Raw genomic sequence first — 19,047 nt, 5'->3', positions numbered from 1 at the left:
TTCATGGTCCAGGTCAGATGCTCAAGTCCTCATTGAAGGCACTTTTGGTAGTAAACAGTGGTCTTCGTGGGCACCTACGCAGCCACATACACAGCAAACTGCAGTGCACTGTGTGTTGTGGCACCTTTCTATTATGGCCAGCATAATTTTTTATTTTTTTAGCAATTTGAGGTACATTAGCTTTTCTGTGTGATTGAACTGGACGGGCACGCTTCCCATGTGCATCAATGAGCCATGGACTGGTTGTACTTCCTTGCACCACTTTTGGTAGGTACTAACCACTAGATACCAGGAACACCCCACAATACTTGCCAGTTTGGAGATGCTTTGACCATGTCGTCTAGCCCTCACTATTTGGTCCATGTCAAAGTCACTCAGTTCATTTCACTTACCCATTTTTATTGCTTCCAACATGCACTTGGCTAGTTACTATAATGAACTGTAATGGATCATTGCACTTACTTTATGATAAGCTCAGATCAACTTTTGACTTTTTAGTATGCTTTTTCTAAACTACAGTTGGTCATTTGTTTCTGTTTTCATTAATTTGTTTTATTTCTACTGTACCATATTGGGTGATCTAGCTACTATTTTGTATGCGTTGATTCATGAAACTCAATATTCCTTGCTTAAACAACAATTTAACATATGAACATAAAACTTCATAAAAATGTTTTTTTTTATTTACTTCTATTTTTATTAAAGTGTGATATTTACCTGTTTGTTTCCAATTAAGTTGTTGCATACTAATAAAGGACCCACAAGGCCCGTATTGCTGTCTTTGATAGGATCCACAGATGAGAAGTAAATCCAGGGTAAGCAGTTTAGATCATTAGCATCCGGGCCAACAGATTCTGGTATATCCCATTCATATGTGAATGTACCTCCAGGAGCAACATGGGAAGCAGCAGTGGAAGCATCATTCTCTGCAGTGAATGGTAAGCAAACAACAAAGAAAATGTAGTGTTTTATATATATATATATACACAATTCACCCAGTGCAGCAAAAGTGTATAATGCTGCTATGGTTTATCAGCAACAAAATGTAACAGTAAAAACAGCTGTTACATACCTTTTAGGTGAGATCAGTCTTATAGGTAAATTGACCTGGTTCTGTTTGTAATGGTAAAAGATGAGCTAAAACTAGCTTGAGATCTGAGCGGGGACCCTCTCTTTTTGCTCTCCCTAAGTTAAAAGGGTAATCCAGACGTGGATCCCTTGCTCACGGTGCCTAGAGGGGTATCAGCTATATCTTCCTGACAATGCCTAACAAGGGTTATATGAGTATCTGGGGTTGCTGTATCTCTCGTGCAGGGAGAGCCTGCCTGCATTTCGGTTCTGGACTGCCCTTTTGGGTGGGATTAGTCTGATATGCAAATGGTACAAGATGAGCTAAAATCAGCTTGAGATCTGAGCGGGGACCCACCGAAGGGCAGGTTATGCAAGCTGTTGTACATTCTCAGTGCTCTCTTGCAACTTGTTTTTTGCTCTCCCTAAGTTAAAAGGGTAATTCAAATGTGGACCCCTTGCTCACGGTGCCTAGAGGGGTATCAGCTATACCTCACTGACAAGGCCTACCGAGGCCGATTGTCTGGGCTTGCTGTATCTCTCGTGCAGAGAGAGCAGGCCTTCATTTTGGTTCTGGACCCCGTTTTAGGTAAGATAAGTATGATATGCATATGGCCCGGGTTCTTTTTGTAATGGCATAAGATGAGCTAAAACCAGCTTGAGATCTGAGTGGGGATCCACCCAAGGACAGGCTATTTGAGCTGTTGTCCATTTTCAGTACTTTCTTAGTACTTTCAGTACTTTTGCTTAGCAAAAACAGGTGGTAACAAAATGCGCAGCGTAGTAGATAAAACCTACTATGGAACTATACTTTTCTTTTAAGAGGAAATGTAAGACAAACATTTCAGGACCCCTGTCGCTTGCTCAGTGTCCAAATGCCTATTTGTACACTGAGGAATGGAAAGGGGTCCCAACGAGTTTGTCTTTCATATGCTCTTCAAAAAAAAGTATGGTTCCATGAGTTGGTTTTATTTACTAAGCTGCGCATTGTGTTACCTCCTGTTTTTTTTCTGCTGTGAATGGGATAGGAATTAATTAAGTTCTTTCAGAAACTTTTTGACCATCAAAAGTTTTGCCTGAAGAATATATGGGCTCTACTTAGTAGTATCATTGATTTTAATCAAGACCTCTCCACCATTAAAGTCATATCTTCTCTACATCACTGTGAATGAACATAATAGGATCCACTAAGCATCAAAAAGTGAATAAATTAAACCTGCATTCTGTTCTGTGGAGCCTTCATCTGACTGAAAATGAGACTATAAATTAATATTTAAAATCTCCAAGTCTGGAGATATGGTGCGCCACTAATGTATGTATATTACTGCATCCAAAGCTCATCCTTTTACTGCATTTTTCTAAAGAATTAAAGCCGATATTAAAACGTTTAAACAAAAACTTTATTCACCTTCAGCATCTTCACTGGTTCTGTATGAAGCACCTTCCATGGTTTTGGTGTAGCTCACTCCATGTGCCTGGATACTGTATGGTCGCTTTGCATTGTTTCTAAATGTTACCCTTACTACATCTCCTACTTGTGCTTGGATGACAGGTCCTGTTTTGTTTCAAGAAACATGATGGGAACAATATTACTTTTAGCCAGGACGTTGTACAGAGACATTCTTATCAAGATGCTACTGATGTGTATATATATACAATTTGTAATTGATAGCTATCCGTATAAAGTAGTATCCTGAGTCCTGAGTACCATTCTCTTGCACGGGGGGCAGAGCCTGACCGTGCCAGAGAATGGCAGGATAATCACTGTGCTCAGTTGAGACCTTGCTGAAATCCAAACCATCAAGAGCACCTGCGCCAGCTGCACCTTGCTCACCCTTACCCTATTACCCTCAAAACGACAACAACTCTTTACCCCATGGGTGGTGGTAGAAAATCATGCAAATCCTTGGTGTCACCTAAGGCCCCTGCATCATCTTTGGAACACTCACTATCTGAATCTGACTCGAAGGTGAGCAGTACAGATACCTCTGAGTGCGCTGATGCCCCTCTCAACGGACGGGACCTGTAAGGCTTTCTCAGAGTTTAAATCCTATGTGGCAGACAAACTGCACAAAAGCCTGCAACCTCTAACAGAAGGAGTGGCAGGCAGCATGACCCATGCTCATATGGTAGAAGAAAAGATAGACAAAGTGGTAGATGTCATGATGAATAGCCACGATACTGACCTTTAAGACCTCAAGGAACAACTTTGCCTTAGAAGAAGCTCATGAGGACTTGGGTAACAGAACCGCCAGAACAATATCCAGGTAAGGGTCCCATGAGAGATGGTGTACACAGAACTCCTCCACAGCATACACGCAGAAAATTCAGACGCCTTTTACCTGACGCCTCCAATGCCGACTTATTCTGCTACCCCACAAAAAGTGATAGTGCAAATGCACTTTTTTCATATTGAAGAACCCCTGATGCCAACAGCTAGAGGCTGTCCTGTACCTGACGCCTCCAATGCTGACTTATTCTGCTACCCCACAAAAAGTGATAGTGCAAATGCACTTTTTTCATATTGAAGAACCTCTGATGCCAACAGCTAGAGGCTGTCCTGTTGAGGGGCCTCAGTGAAGTTCTACAAAGATTTTGTGCCTAATGCCTTTATGTCCATTGACCCAGCTTCTCACTTGACATGGCCTGCACTATACTTGGGCACTTTTCTTTTAAATTCATAACTTTTAAGGATAACAAATTCCATACTATAACACAGATCTCTAAAGTGTCAGCTCTCCTGGAAAAACGGTGACCGGGTTCGCCTTGTGACATTCCCAAAGACCCATACAGCAAACACAGCTGGACCCAAGGAAGAGTCACCCTTCAATCTTTGACCGACCCAATGATCTACCTACTGATTCCTAATATCTTGGCTTCATCTTTCATGATCGCAAACGGCACCAGACAGTGATAACCACTCTTTCCTCTACTCTTTTCCATTTCCCTAGAACCCCTTCTAAAGGCCATAAGCCTCTACCCAGGTATTCATGGTATACAGATTAGACAGGAGGCCTAGAAAGTCACGGAATATACCAATGACATACCCCTTACACTGTCGAATGCCATGGACTCTCGCTAGGCCACATTGACCCTGATAGACAAATACTTGACCCTCTCCAGGTATAAGAAAATTTTTTTCCAAATCAGAGCTCATGCTTTTAGCCCTGGATGACAAGCAGTTGCACACTATCACCTATCAGGGTATCCGCATCTCATCTAACCTCAATGATCTCTGAACTATACGCAATACAGCCTTTGCGGACCTACGGAGATTAAACTTGTTTGGTGTATCCTTGCTAGGGAAAGTGACCACAATAACAATGAATTTACTTTTCATTTCCTGTATCTGTTTCAAACCCTACAAATCTCTTTAAACGTTCTGACATCAAACTATTACAAGCGGCAATAGACAAATTTGTTTAACCCCTTAAGGACACATGACGTGTGTGACATGTCATGATTCCCTTTTATTCCAGAAGTTTGGTCCTTAAGGGGTTAAAGGTATGGCAGAATCTATACTGCACTAACTACATATACCACACAAATTAACATCACTTATGTCACTGCCTGGGAACAGGACCTGAGACCCCCAAAGGAGTCTGGTGATTGGTTGGGAATCTGGGAGACTCTGAGTTCCCTAATCGTATGTGTCACTCACAAAGGACAGTCGTATTAGACACACTTTCAGTGGTACTGGTACCTCCTCCTGTACAGACTTCAAAAAATGGGAAGACTCCCTCACAAGCTTGGCTGTAAACTATGTCATGAAATGGACTTCTATTCACATTGCTGATGGCTCTGCCCTAAAGTGAAGCTGTGCTCCACATAAGTACAGTCACTCATTGAAAAAGTCATTACAAAATCAGTTCCAACAGATCACTGGATGTTGCTACTTTCTAAACCAACTGCCTCCCTCACTAGGAGCAAAAACAAGCTCACTGCCAGAATCACCCTGGTGGAATGTCGAGAAATAGGTAAAATATAGGCAGATCAGTGTATTCCCATAATGACAACCATGAAATACAAAATCAGTGAGACGTATTACCTTGATAAATTGATTACATATTTGATTATAACAAATCTTTTATAAAGTTGGGATCACAAGTCTGGATCACAAGCGACATATAACCTGACAAACCTAGCCCCAAACCTGCTACACTACCACCATGTAACTCTTCCTCGGATTGGCCTACCTACAGGGCCGGACTGGCCCACCGGGATACCGGGAAATGTCACGGTGGTCCGTCGGCACCTGGGGCAGGGCAGACACCTTGGTGTGCTGGCGGCTGCAGAGGGAGGTCTGATGGCGGCCGCAGAGGGATGTCTGATGGCGGCCGCAGAGGGATGTCTGATGGCGGCCGCAGAGGGATGTCTGATGGCGGCCGCAGAGGGATGTCTGATGGCGGCCGCAGGGGGGAGCTGTTCTGTCTCTGCTCCCCAGCGCGCAGCTTAATGAGACCGGGGCCGGAATATGATGTCATATTCCGGCCCCGGTCTCATTAAGTAGCGCGCGAGGGTGGGGGAGCAGAGACAGAACAGCTCCCCCCTGCGGTCGTCATCAGACATCCCTCTGTGGCCGCCATCAGACCTCCCTCTGCAGCCATCAGTCCTCCTCAGCAGCCGCCATCAGAGCTCCCCTGCGGCCACTGGCACACCCAACCGGTCACCCACAGGTAATATGTGTCATTCTGTCAGTGTGAGTGTATGTGTGTATGTCTGTCTGTCATGGTGTGTGTCTGTGTCATGGTGTGTGTGTCTGTGTCATGGTGTGTGTGTGTGTCTGTGCCATGGTGTGTGTGTGTGTCTGTGTTATGGTATGTGTGTGTGTGTGCCTGTGTCTGTGTCATGGTGTGTGTGTGTCTTTGTCATGGTGTGTCTGTGTCATGGTGTGTCTGTGTCATGGGGTGTGTGTGTCTTTCATGGTGTATATGTGTGTCTGTGTCTGTCATGGTGTATGTGTGTGTCTGTGTGTATTTAAAAAGTGTTTTTACTCACCTTTTTTTTTCCACGCCGTGCTGGTCTCCCTTCGACTGGCCCTGCCTCTCTGGCTGAGATCATCAAGCTTGATGATCTCAGCCAATCCAATGCTCTGCCATAGGATTGGCTGCAAAGGCCCTGAAGCAATGTAAACACTGCCATTTCTCTGAAAAGTGAATGTTTACATTGAAAAGCCTGCAGGGACAGGCTATAGACACCAGAACCACTACATTAAGCTGTGTGCGTGCACGGCCGCCGTCACGGGTTGTCACGGGCGGGCCCCACTTTCCCTCTCTGCATACATAGATAGCGAATATCGCTATCTATGTGCGCAGCCGCGGTCCCCCGGCTCCCTGTTACTGCAGAGGGGGCCCAGGCAGCACACAGCCTCTTCTCCTCTCTGCTAATAACTCTCGCGAGACCCGGTTGCCATGGCAACGCTCCGCGGGTCTCGCGAAAGTTATTGGAGGAGAGAAGAGAAGAGGCTGTGTGCTGCCTGGGTCCCCTCTGCGGTAACAGGGAAGCCAGGGGGCCCCCCACCGGACCACCAGGGATGTAATCTCCCCCCTCCCTGGACAAAGGTAAGCAGGGAGGGGGGAGAAACAATGTAATTATTTTTTATTTTTTTAATTATGTTAAAATGCCCCTTCCTCCCCCTCCCCCAGATTGGACATTTACACACACACTACATACACTGACACAACACACACACACACACTACATACACACTGACACAACACACACACACACACTACATGCCAGTACACAACACACACACACTACATACACTAACACAACACACACACACACTAACACAACACACACACTGCATACACTCACACAACACACACACTATATACACTAACACAACACACACGCTACATACACTAACACAACACACACACACACTACATACACTAACACAACACACACACACTACATTCACTGACACAACACACACACACACTGCATACACTGACACAACACACACCGCATACACTAACACAACACACACTCTGCATACACTGACACAACACACACACTGCATACACTAACACAACACACACTGCATACACTAATACAACACAAACTGCATACACTAATACAACACACACTGCATACACTAATACAAAACACACTGCATACACTAACACACACACTGCATACACTAACACACACACTGCATACACTAACACACACACTGCATACACTAACACAACACACATACTGCATACACTAACACAATACACACACTGCATACACTAATACAACACTCACACTGCATACACTAACACACACAGTGCATACACTAATACACTAATACAATACACACACTGCATTCACTAATACAACATGCACTCTGCATACACTACACACTAACACACTCACCGCATCCACTATACTGACACACACTCTACATTCGCTACACATTAACACACTCTGCATTCACTACACTAACACACACTCTGCATCCGCTACACACTAACACACTCTCTGCATTCACTACACATTAACACTTTGCATTCACTACACTAACACACACTCTGCATCCGCTACACACTAACACACTCTCTGCATTCACTACACATTAGCACACTCTCTGCATTCACTACACTAACACACTCTCTGCATTCACTACACATTAACACACACTCTGCATTCACTACAAGATTTACACACACACTACATTCATTACACTGACACACTCTGCATTCATTACACCCTAACACACACTCTGCATTTATTACACACTAACACACACTCTGCATTCACTAAACTATGCACACACTCTGGATTCACTATACTAACACACACTCTGCATTCTCTACACTAACATACACTCTGCATCAACTGTACACACAGCATCCACTACACAAACATCCTGTATTCACAGTACACACACTACATCCACCACAAATTGAAACACTCTGCATTCACTATACACAGTCACTGTGTCTAATACACACACTACATCCACTACAGACACTGCATCCACTAAACACATTTCATCTAGTACATACAAACACTACATCCACTACACAAACACACACTACATCACTGTACACAAACTACATCCACTACTCAAACACTCTCTGCATTCACTACACATTAACACTCTGCATTCACTACACTAACTCTGTACACACTCTGTACACACTAACACATCCTCTGCATTCACTACACATTAACACGCTGCATTCACTACACTAACACACACTCTGCACCCGCTACACACTAACACACTCTCTGCGTTTACTACACATTAACACACACTCTGCATTCACTACACACTAACACACACTCTGCATTTATTACACACTAACACGCACTCTGCATTCACTAAACTATGGACACACTCTGGATTCACTGCACTAACACACACACTACATTCATTACACTGACACACTCTGCAATCACTACACACTAACACACACTCTGCATTCATTACACACTAACACACACTCTGCATTTATTACACACTAACATGCACTCTGCATTCACTAAACTATGGACACACTCTGGATTCACTATACTGACACACACTCTGCATTAACTGTACACACAGCGTCCACTACACAAACATCATGTATTCACAGTACACACACTACATCCACCACAAATTGAAACACTCTGCATTCACTATACACAGACACTGCGTCTAATACACACACTACATCCACTACAGACACTGCATCCACTAAACACATTTAATCTAGTACATACAAACACTACATCCACTACACAAACACACACTACATCACTGTACACACACTACATCCACTACTCAAACACACTCTGCGTTCACTATACACATTGCATCCGCTACGCAAACACACACTCTGCATTCACTGCACAAACAGTATCTAATACACACAAACACTACATCCATTACACACATTCTAATTCACTTCCGCTATACACACCACATTCAGTACCGCATCATTGTCAGCGGACTAGGTAGGGCGTGGGCGGGCCTGGGAGGGAGGGGGCGGGGGGCCCCAGACCTTGTGCTTTGTCAAGGGCCCCAAAATTTATGATGGCAGCCCTGTGTGTGTGTGTGTGCGTGTCTGCTAGTGAGTGAGCTTGCTTGCATGTGTGTGTGTGTGTGCCTGCTAGTGAGTGAGCTTGTGTTTTTATGCCAATGAGCTTATGTATATCAGTATACAACTTCCACCTAAACACCCGTGGAAAACAAAATAAAATATTAACTTAGCTTTGGGTACTTGCTTCCCTTGAGTTACCTCCCAACACGGTAACTATATACAAAATCTTATAAAGTACAAAACGATCAGGGATCCAGCTTGTACCACTAAAATGGGGAACTTCCTCAGGGACCAAAAATAAGCCTGGCTTATTTGTGCATTTGTCATTTTGTTGGCAGTGTATGTGATTATATATTTTATTGTTATTTTTAATTTTGGTCCCTGAGGAAGTTCCCCGAGGGGAACGAAACACCTAGGACCGTTATTTTTTATTTAAGTGTGTATATATATAATAATTTTTAAAAGCCAATAAATCTTTTTTGTACCCGACCATTGGGAGTGTGTGGACTTCCTGATAATCGGATTTGGTGTGGTAACCAGCAAAGGAAAAAAAAACCTAACCTAAGGGGAGGCACCTTGAGGGCCTGACTTAATTAGTCAACTTGTGAGTGTAACCTTGAAATGTGAAGCGAGTGTTCAAAGTTGTAACTTTATTACACTATGTTGTATTTCATGTTTCCATTTTAGTGGTACAAGCTGGATCCCTGATCGTTTTGTATTTCATAAGATTATGTATATCAGTGATATTGTTTGTCTATGAGGCTGTGTATCAATGAGCTTGTGTGTGTCTCAGTGAGATTGTCTGTCTGTGTCTGCATGTGAGTATGCTTACTGTATAATTAAAAGTTTTACTCTGAAAGGACCAATATTATATATTAGAAAAAGCAATATATATTTGATATATAAGAAGAACAACGCTGGGGTAGGATGGACAAAAATCCATCCACCAGAGTTGTGGTGGTTAAAGGATATGATGGGGCATAACCCCTGGAAATAGAGAAAAAAGATAGGACTAGTGGTTGGCAGAGTTACAGCACACTACCACACCAAAAGACCTTATATCCTTATATGAAAGGCTGTTTCTGCAAATACCCTGTAGGGGAACCCTTATGAGCAGGTAGCCAAAGAAAACAAAAAAACTATTTAATGGTCCCTCTTGGGGAGAAAAAATAATAGTTAAACATACAAACATATAAATTAAAATTGGGACCTAGTGGGGAATAGTTATGACTAAACCAGAAAACAATGTTTCAAAAGCAAATAACCATGGGTTTATCTATAGCTTACAGTGTGCCAAGGATTGTAACAGTTTACTAATATCACAGAAAACCAAGTGCAATAAATGTATTCAAGTTGCAACTTGCGAGTCAAATGGTTCCTGGAAATGCCTTGGCTGATATCCCATGTATTTAATGCTAATCTAGGCTGAACCAGATAAAGATGTATAAAGTATCTAAAGTAATAGCAAACTTCAAATTCCACTGACTTGAACGATGTCAGACCTTTGTAGTAGGTTACTTATACGTTTAAGCAGAAAAACACCATAACAAAAATGCAGCGAACTATTTTAGATTAAGTAGAAAGAGGAATAGTTCTTATAAATGCCAATTTTATATCCCGTGCGTTGAAGCACATGTAGATTTGTGGCAAAAGTAGAAAGAAACAATTCCTCGTTGTCAGAAAAAACAGCGTTGTTCCAAATATGTAACAGGATGCCTAAACAGCTATGTGAGATTTGGGGGTAGGAGTCCCTAGCATCCTGTTCATATAGACACCGATCTTAGGCAGAGCCCAGAAATTTTTTTTTTTGTTTCCTTAGTCAAACCCCAGAACTGTCCCAAAGTAAAGTTTAAAAGTTTAGAAAATCATCCGCTCTATGTCGGTAGCTCAACGCGCGTTTCGGCGATACAAGTCGCCTTTGTCAAGAGCTCTTTCCAGGAACCATTTGACTCGCAAGTTGCAACTTGAATACATTTATTGCACTTGGTTTTCTGTGATATTAGTAAACTGTTACAATCCTTGGCACACTGTAAGCTATAGATAAACCCATGGTTATTTGCTTTTAAAAAATTGTTTTCTGGTTTAGTCATAACTATTCCCCACTAGGTCCCAATTTTAATTTATATGTTTGTATGTTTAACTATTATTTTTTCTCCCCAAGAGGGACCATTAAAGAGTTTTTTTGTTTTCTTTGGCTACCTGCTCATAAGGGTTCCCCTACAGGGTATTTGCAGAAACAGCCTTTCATATAAGGATATAAGGTCTTTTGGTGTGGTAGTGTGCTGTAACTCTGCCAACCACTAGTCCTATCTTTTTTCTATATTTGATATATATATATATATATATTACTCAATCATCTGGGGTGGCAAGACATTGCCTTACATATTACATACGCAATATATGGCACAATGATGCAATGATGTATGGGGCTGGCATAGATTTTTTTTCCAGGGCTGCTTTGTATCCCCAGTCCGGCCCTGCCTACCTATAATGGTGTCCTTACCTTACACGTTTTTCACAAACACATAAACTATTCCTTCTCCTCCACATCTCCCGTTTTTTTCCCTTTCTCTCCCCTTCTCCCCACATTCTCTCCACCTTCTCTCTGCTCTCTCCCTACCCTTCTTCCCACTCTAATATACCCCTCCCCCTCTCCTCCAGATGGGGGGCGGGACAGGGGAACCCGGCTCCTCTATTACTCCCCTTGCACTTCTTTAGTCACTACTCTTACACTTACCTCACACCTACTCTTAAAGTTTGTGACTACCCTGAAACACCGCCTGCCTTAGGGACCATCCCCAACAAACTACTATTGGCATTTTTTTCAATTACACGCTTTCATATTGGAAACACCATGGGAGGGCATTGTAAATCCTTGAACATTTGGGACTCAAACTCTTAACCACAGCATCTCTCTTGGTAACACTGTCATTGACCATAGACATTCCACATGTCTTATTAGTTGTTTTTTTCCCCTATTTTTCTTTTCCTTTCTGTTGTTTACCTATCCCAGCACTCACACTCTCGTAGCACTCCTTCCGATAGAGACCACCACCAATCCCAGATTTGGAGGGTTTGTGGATACCCTGTCAGAGGGGTTGCCACATTTCTTGTGCACTGCTTGATTGAATTTACAATCTTTGAGGATACCTCAACCACCTTGAGCATTGGTATACAATAGACATCCACATTAGTGGAAACCTGAGCACCCACCGAATGCACGTACTGATGTTAAGTTTTGTATCCACACCCTCCCTCTAACCCATGGACAATAAAAAAAAAAAAAGAGACATCTATTTACCCAGGATTCCAAGATGTTTTTCTTCAGCAGACCTTTTTTTGCGTTTTGTAAATGTCGCGTCTTCGTATTCCACATATACAATTTTCTTGTAGGACCCTCCAATTCGCATTTCATTTTGCTCAAAATATATTGCTGAGTCACTGTTACATTTCAAGGATACATAATTGAAAGTTTATTTTTACATCCATAACAAATTATAATATTTCCAAATTAATATATGGTTACAGATTACTCGATCTGTTACTTGACTATTGCAAAATAGTAAGCGGATAACTAGTTTAGATGCTGCTAAATAAATTGGTTTAAGATGTGTCTCTAATAAATGGCAAGCTTATGTCTCCATCCAGACAAATAAAATGTCATGTCTTTACTTATGGACACAGTACAAGTGCAAATTACCTTTCAGGATCGTCTAATTTCTCTCCCGTAAATTGGTTTGTTAATGATGGACCATAATTCCATAGAACCTGTTCAGCAGCAATGTAATAGTGCCTTACATATGCTTGTGGACTATATTTGCTTTGCCTTGTAGGTTCTGTGCAACTTCTCACTTCATAAATTGCCTGCATACCACCTACAACCAGAACCAACATTTATACATCCACAATGTGAACACAAGACAACAAAAGGGTCCTCAAACAAAAAAAAAACTAAAAAAGTTAATGCTCTATGTCTTCTCTATTGCATGTAACAGGAAATTAAAGGAGCTATGTGATTGGCAGGGATTGTTAAAACGGAACATGATATTCATGCTGGTAAACAATTGTCTCACAGAATATTTGCATACACAAACAAATGTTTCAAGAAAACACATTAAATGATAATTAACATGTGATATCTCGCAAACCCATGGTTTCAGATTTATTGATTTTTTGCAGATAGAAACCAAGGCAGTTAAGCTCTATTCACCCTCAAATCTCTTTCCTGCTCAGTTTCACCCTCTGTATAATAACTTTCTCTTTCTTGTCTCTAAATACTAAAAGGAAGGATTTGAACTTCCTTAATTTGAACTAAAATGCAAATGTCTGTAATATTAAAAAAATAAAAAAAACATTATTGCACTTGGGGTTGGCAGAAAAGAAAATCTAGCTTAAAGTCTATGTTTTTGAGAATTGAAGTTAGCAGATTAGATTGATTAAAAGGCTCTTTGGTGGGAACAAAAAGGTGAATGGTCAGCTATTTTGATGTTAGCTAGTAGCAAACGTGCATGTTTTTGTCCATTCTGGTGATTGTGATTGAATATGTGCATATGGGTAGCCAATTCAGAGTTTAGCAAACCATTTTCTTTAGCTGTTATTTATTTATTTAGCTGACTCAAGGAACTATTATTCCAGAAGAATATACAGGTTAGCATGAGTTATTGCTGAAATATACTAACAGAAGTATTCACTAAAGTGGAAATTTTCAGGAGTGAATCCATATGTAAATTCAAGACGAATTTCAATTTTTTGAACTGGAAGCATAACAGACTTTGAGATTTTTAACAATTTAGCATTTTAAATTCACTTTGAATTCCAGACAATTCTTACTTTAGGAAATGAAGCTGAAATCATGGATGGAGATTAATGTAAAGTAATCTCCTCATTATCTAACATTAAGCCACTTACAATGTTTCTGCTGGTTTTTGAGTTTCGATTGACCATGTAATTGTCAGCAATAACTCAATACACAGTCATTAGCTGGTTTTGACTTTCATGGGAGCTCAAAAATGCAAAGCAGATTTGAACCTGAAGGAGAAAGGCTGGAGATGAATTCAGCAGGAGTTATTGTGTTCCAGAAAAATGCCTTTGGCATGCTCATCCCCTAAAACAAGGACTGTCCAACCCAGATGGGGACTGCTGAGAGGGTTGCCATAGGTTTGGTTACATTATAGGGGCATGCTGCATAACCACCACAGCTGAATAATCTGGATGCTACAGATAGTACTAAAGCAGAAGTCCCATTTCCTCTTTAGCAATATAAATTTTGTTTATCTTTTGACAAAATAAATACAAATAATGCAGAAAGAGAATTTGGAGGAGCCAGACTGCAGACTCTGGAGGACCAAGGTAATTGTCAAACAGTTTTAAAACAGTTTGACTCATAATAGTGGTATGGTGCCAAGTCACTCCTGGCTCTGTTAACCAATATAGAGTTTTTCTATAGCACCAGTTCTGAAAAAGTTCTGAAAGAGGTCCTACACGTAACACTTGATATCTATACAAATAAGAGAGGTCCGGGCAGGAGAGGTATATCTGAGTGTCATCAGCGTACATGTGGTATTGGAATCCAAATGAGATAATAAGTTTGCCAAGAGATTTGGCAGTATAAAGAGAAAATAGAAGGGGACCAAGTACAGAGCCTTGTGGGACTCCAACCGAGACAGGACAAAGAGAGGAGGTATCATTAGAAAAGGATACACTGAATGAGCGTTGGGAGAGATAGGAGGAAAACCAAGAGAGGATAGTGTCACAGAGATTGAGTGATTGAAGAGTTTGGAGAAAGAGAACATGGTCAACAGTGTCATAGGCAGCAGAGAGGTCAAGAAGAATTAGTCTGGAGTAGTGCCCTTTGGATTTAGCTGCGATTAGGTTGTTAGTGACTTTAACCCCTTAAGGACCAAACTTCTGGAATAAAAGGGAATCATGACGTGTCAGACATGTCATGTGTCCTTAAGGGGTTAATAAGAGCAATTTCAGTAAAGTGGAGGGCGCTGAAGCCAGACTGAAGAGGGTCAAGGAGAGAGTTGGAATTGAGGAAACAAGTAAAGACCAGTCTTTCCAGAAGCTTTGAAAAAAATGGAAGCAGGGATATGGGACGTTAATTAAAAGGGGATAACGGGTCAAGAGATTTTTTTTTTAAGATGGTATTACAATAGCATGTTTAAGGGCAGAAGGGACAACACCAGAAGAAAGAGAGCAGTTGAAGATGTGTGTTAAGGAAGGTACAAGACAAGAGGAGAGAGATCTGATAAGGTGAGACGGGACAGGATCAAGTGGGCAAGTAGTAGGGCGAGAGGAAAAGGAGAAGTGCAGCCACCTCTTGTTCAGTAGCATGGGATGAAGTCTGAAGGGTAGGAAAGGCATGATCCAGGTGTGGTTGAGAAATAGAGGGGCAAGGTGGTGATAATTATTTCCTTAGCTGTTCAATCTTGTCAGTAAAGTAGCATGCAAAGCTATTGGCTGTAAGGTTAGTTTGGTGGATGGCAAAGAAGAGGGTTAAAGGTATTAAAAAGATGCCAGGGATTGCGGGAGCATGAGCTAATGGGGGAGGAAAAGTATGACTGTTTGGCAAGGGCAAGGGCTGTGCTTTATGAACGCAACATGAATTTGTAGCGAAGGAAGTCCGACTGGGTGCATAACTTCCTCCAGCAGCATTTAGCAGAACGGGAGCATCTCTACAGGTAGCGTGTTGATTTACTGTGCCACGGTTGGGGGCGTGTTCTCCTTTAGGTGCATGTTTGGAGCGGGGCTGCAGCGTCCTGGGCAGAGGTCAGGGTAGTGTAATATGAGGAGATGGCCAGTGAGGGACAGGAGAAAGTAGGGATGGATAGACGTTGGGAATCAATATTAGCGGATAGCTGCTGGAGGTCAATATAATTCAGATTTCTTATTAGTTGAGGGGGGTTAGTTTGAGGATGATGGGGTAAGGGGCTATTGAGAGCAAATAATAAGAGGTGGTGATCTGAGAGAGGAAATGGAGTGTTGCAGAGATTAGATATTGTACATTCATGAGAGAAAATAAGATCAAGGGTATTGCCAGCTACATGGTCCTGCAATAGCCCAAGGGAGGAGGTCATTAAAAGTAGATTTGAGGCTACTGAGGACAAGGGCAGGTTAATGGGAATGTTGAAGTCCCCAAGAATTAGGGATGGAATATTAGAGGATAGGAAGTAGGGAAGCCAAGCAGTAAAGTGGTCAAGGAAGAGGAGAGGGGAACTAGGGGGACGATAGATAACGGCAATGTTAGCAGAGATGTTTTTGAAAAGGCAAATTGAATGAATTTCATATGATGAGAAAGAGAGGGAAGAGGGGGAGGGAAGAGGTTTGAAGGAGCAGTGAGGTGAGAGCAGAAACCCTACACCACCACCTTTGCTTTCTGAGTGTCATGGGTTGTGGGAAAATTGAAGACCACCAAAGGATAGAGAGGCAAGGGTAGCGGTGTCAGAGGGAGAGAGACATGTTTCAGTTAAGGCTAGTAAGACTAGGGAACAAGAGATAAAAAGGTTGTGCACAGCAGTGGATTTAGTAACACTGCAAACAGAGCGTGCATTCCAGAGCGCAGAATGGAAGAATGATTTAAAGGAAGAGTGACATGAGATGGGTATGAGATTATAGTGTTAGCACATGGTGGGTTAGCAGTGGTGGGACCGGGATTTGGAGAGACATCTCCAGCTGCTAGGAGCAGAAGGATATAAAGTAAGAGAAGGTGGGAGTAGGATTTAAAGGGTTTTGTGAGAGGGTTTGTATTTAGAGGTTTTAGAAAGGGTTGGTGGAGATAGGCTTGAAAGGTATAAGTAGAGTGAATGGAATTAATAGAAAGGGGAGGGAAGTAAAGTGGGAGCAATGAAAATGGTGTCAGTTTGGACAGGTGAGCAGACGGATAAAGAGATTTTGCTAATTAGAGAGGTGAGAGTGAAAGTAAAGAATATAAGGGAAAGCATTTTATAATGAGAATAAAGGAGTTTATATTATAAAGAAGGAAAATTAGGATTTTTAGTTATGCAAAATTAGATGAGGTGGGATCTTAAAGTCACATGAGAGATGAAAGGGGTCAGGGGTTGCAGGTAGGGAGTGTGATAGTTGAGCAGGTGATTAGGGTTTGAGAGACATAATTAGTGTGTTTGGAAAGTCAGGTAATTTGTGCTATCTATAAATGTAGTGAGTTCCATGGGGTGGGGTGGGGTGGCTGGGAAGCCATCCAAAAGAGCTACCTCTGCTTAAGGCTGTAGCTTGTCTTGGTAGCTGTGAATCCTGTGAGCTAATGTTCTGTTTGGGACCCAGGCTGCAAGAAAGGATCTATGTTAGATCAAACAGCAAATTAAGGTTGGGGAAAATACAGATATTGAGGTGAGAAATGGAAGTTAATGAGAAAAGAAAATATAGAACAAAAAAAAGTAATTGAGATTTAAAGATATAAGGGTAGATCATAAATGGTTAGCATAAATGTACATGACTATCAGCACAATAACTCTAAACTAACAAATTTGGGTAGGTCATAAATGGTGGCCATAAATTGACAAGACTATTAGCACAATACTAACCAAATAAACAATTATCAAAAGAAGGGTTGAGCATGGAAGGTACAAAGTTAACAATTAAGCAGTAATATTGTAGGGTAGAGAAGTAAAATAAAAAACTAAGAAATAGAAGAATAAAATAAAATAAGTGCTGCAGGTATTTTTAGGTAGACCATCCAAAAGAGCTACCTCTGCATCAGGCTGTAGCTTGTCTTGGTATTCGTGAATCCTTGGAGCTAATGTTCTGTTTGGGACCCAGGCTCTGCTTAAGGCTTGTCTTGGTAGTTGTGAACCCTGGGAGCTAATGTTCTGTTTGGGACTCTGTCTTCTACCCTAATCCGCTTATGCATCCAGAGATTCAGATGCCATTAAATTAACTTACTAGATCATGAACTTCATTGTTATCCTTAAATAAATACAAATGCAGTACAGGTAGTCCTCACTTAGAGACTTACCCGTTTACCGACTGCTCGGACATATGAACAGCTCTCTAACGCAGGGAATCCGCCAAATATGAGTCTCTGGAATTCCCCTGACCATAGATTTGAGGGATTCCCTACACTAGTGAGCTGGTCTTTGTTTTGAGAATTTCCCCTGAACATAGATTTGAGGGATTCCCTACTCCAGTGAGCTAGTCTATGTTTGGGGAATTTTCCCCAAACATAGGTCCAAGCAGGGCCGGACTGGGAACAAAATTAGGCCCGGGCATTTTTCAATCAGCGCGGCCCCCTAAGAAGGGGGCGGGGCCAGAGAGGGTGTGTTTTCTCATCACTAATGACAAGCACGCCCCCTCTCAAAGTGAGCATGTTAGTTCAATGTTAGTTCAATGCGCATAGCCCCCCTGAAGAGCTCTAGCATTAGAAAAAGGCCCTGTATTTGTTCTGCGCAGCGCAAGCAAATGTAATAACATGCTTGCGCTGTGTTTGCTTTTAAATTGTCTCTGGTGTCTCCACAAGTGGGATACCAGAGGACAAAAGGGCCAGGAAAGTGTATGGTGCATGTGTTTGGAGCCTGCTTGTGGGATTGCGTGTGTGTAGAGTGTGGTGTGGTATTGTGGTATTGTGTAAATAGGTCAATTTAATTTGTGTTTGTGGTGTAATATGTGTGGCTAGGGGCTGTAGAGAGTGTGTGTATAGGGGGCATAGTGTTATAGGGGATGTAGCGAGTGAGTGCATACGGGCTGTAGTGTGAGTGTATAGGTGACGTAGTGTGTGCAGGGGTTGTAGAGAGGGTGTGTGGGGGGGGCGGGGGGTGCTGTGTGTGTGTGCCTGGGGGTGCTGTGTGTGTCTGTGTCTGGGGGTGCTGTGTGTGTGTCTGGGGGTGATGTGTGTGTGTCTGGGGGTGATGTGTGTGTGTGTGTTTGGGGGTGATGTGTGTGTGTGTTTGGGGGTGATGTGTGTGTGTGTGTTTGGGGGTGGTGTGTGTGTGTTTGGTGG

General features: G+C 42.1%; 1 protein-coding gene across 1 annotated transcript in view; it reads right to left on the bottom strand.

The window, feature by feature from the left end:
* Positions 1 to 19,047, bottom strand: part of LOC134586726 (ceruloplasmin-like) — a 142,823-nt gene that overhangs the window by 60,268 nt on the left and 63,508 nt on the right. Inside the window, 4 exon segments of the mRNA XM_063442482.1 lie at positions 718 to 924; positions 2,454 to 2,623; positions 12,394 to 12,533; positions 12,793 to 12,967. Coding sequence (XP_063298552.1) covers positions 718 to 924; positions 2,454 to 2,623; positions 12,394 to 12,533; positions 12,793 to 12,967 — 692 coding nt within the window.

This window comes from Pelobates fuscus, chromosome 2 (genome assembly GCF_036172605.1).
Source record: "Pelobates fuscus isolate aPelFus1 chromosome 2, aPelFus1.pri, whole genome shotgun sequence".
Classification (NCBI taxonomy): Eukaryota; Metazoa; Chordata; class Amphibia; order Anura; family Pelobatidae; genus Pelobates; species Pelobates fuscus.
This window is presented reverse-complemented; position numbering and strand designations above follow the sequence as displayed.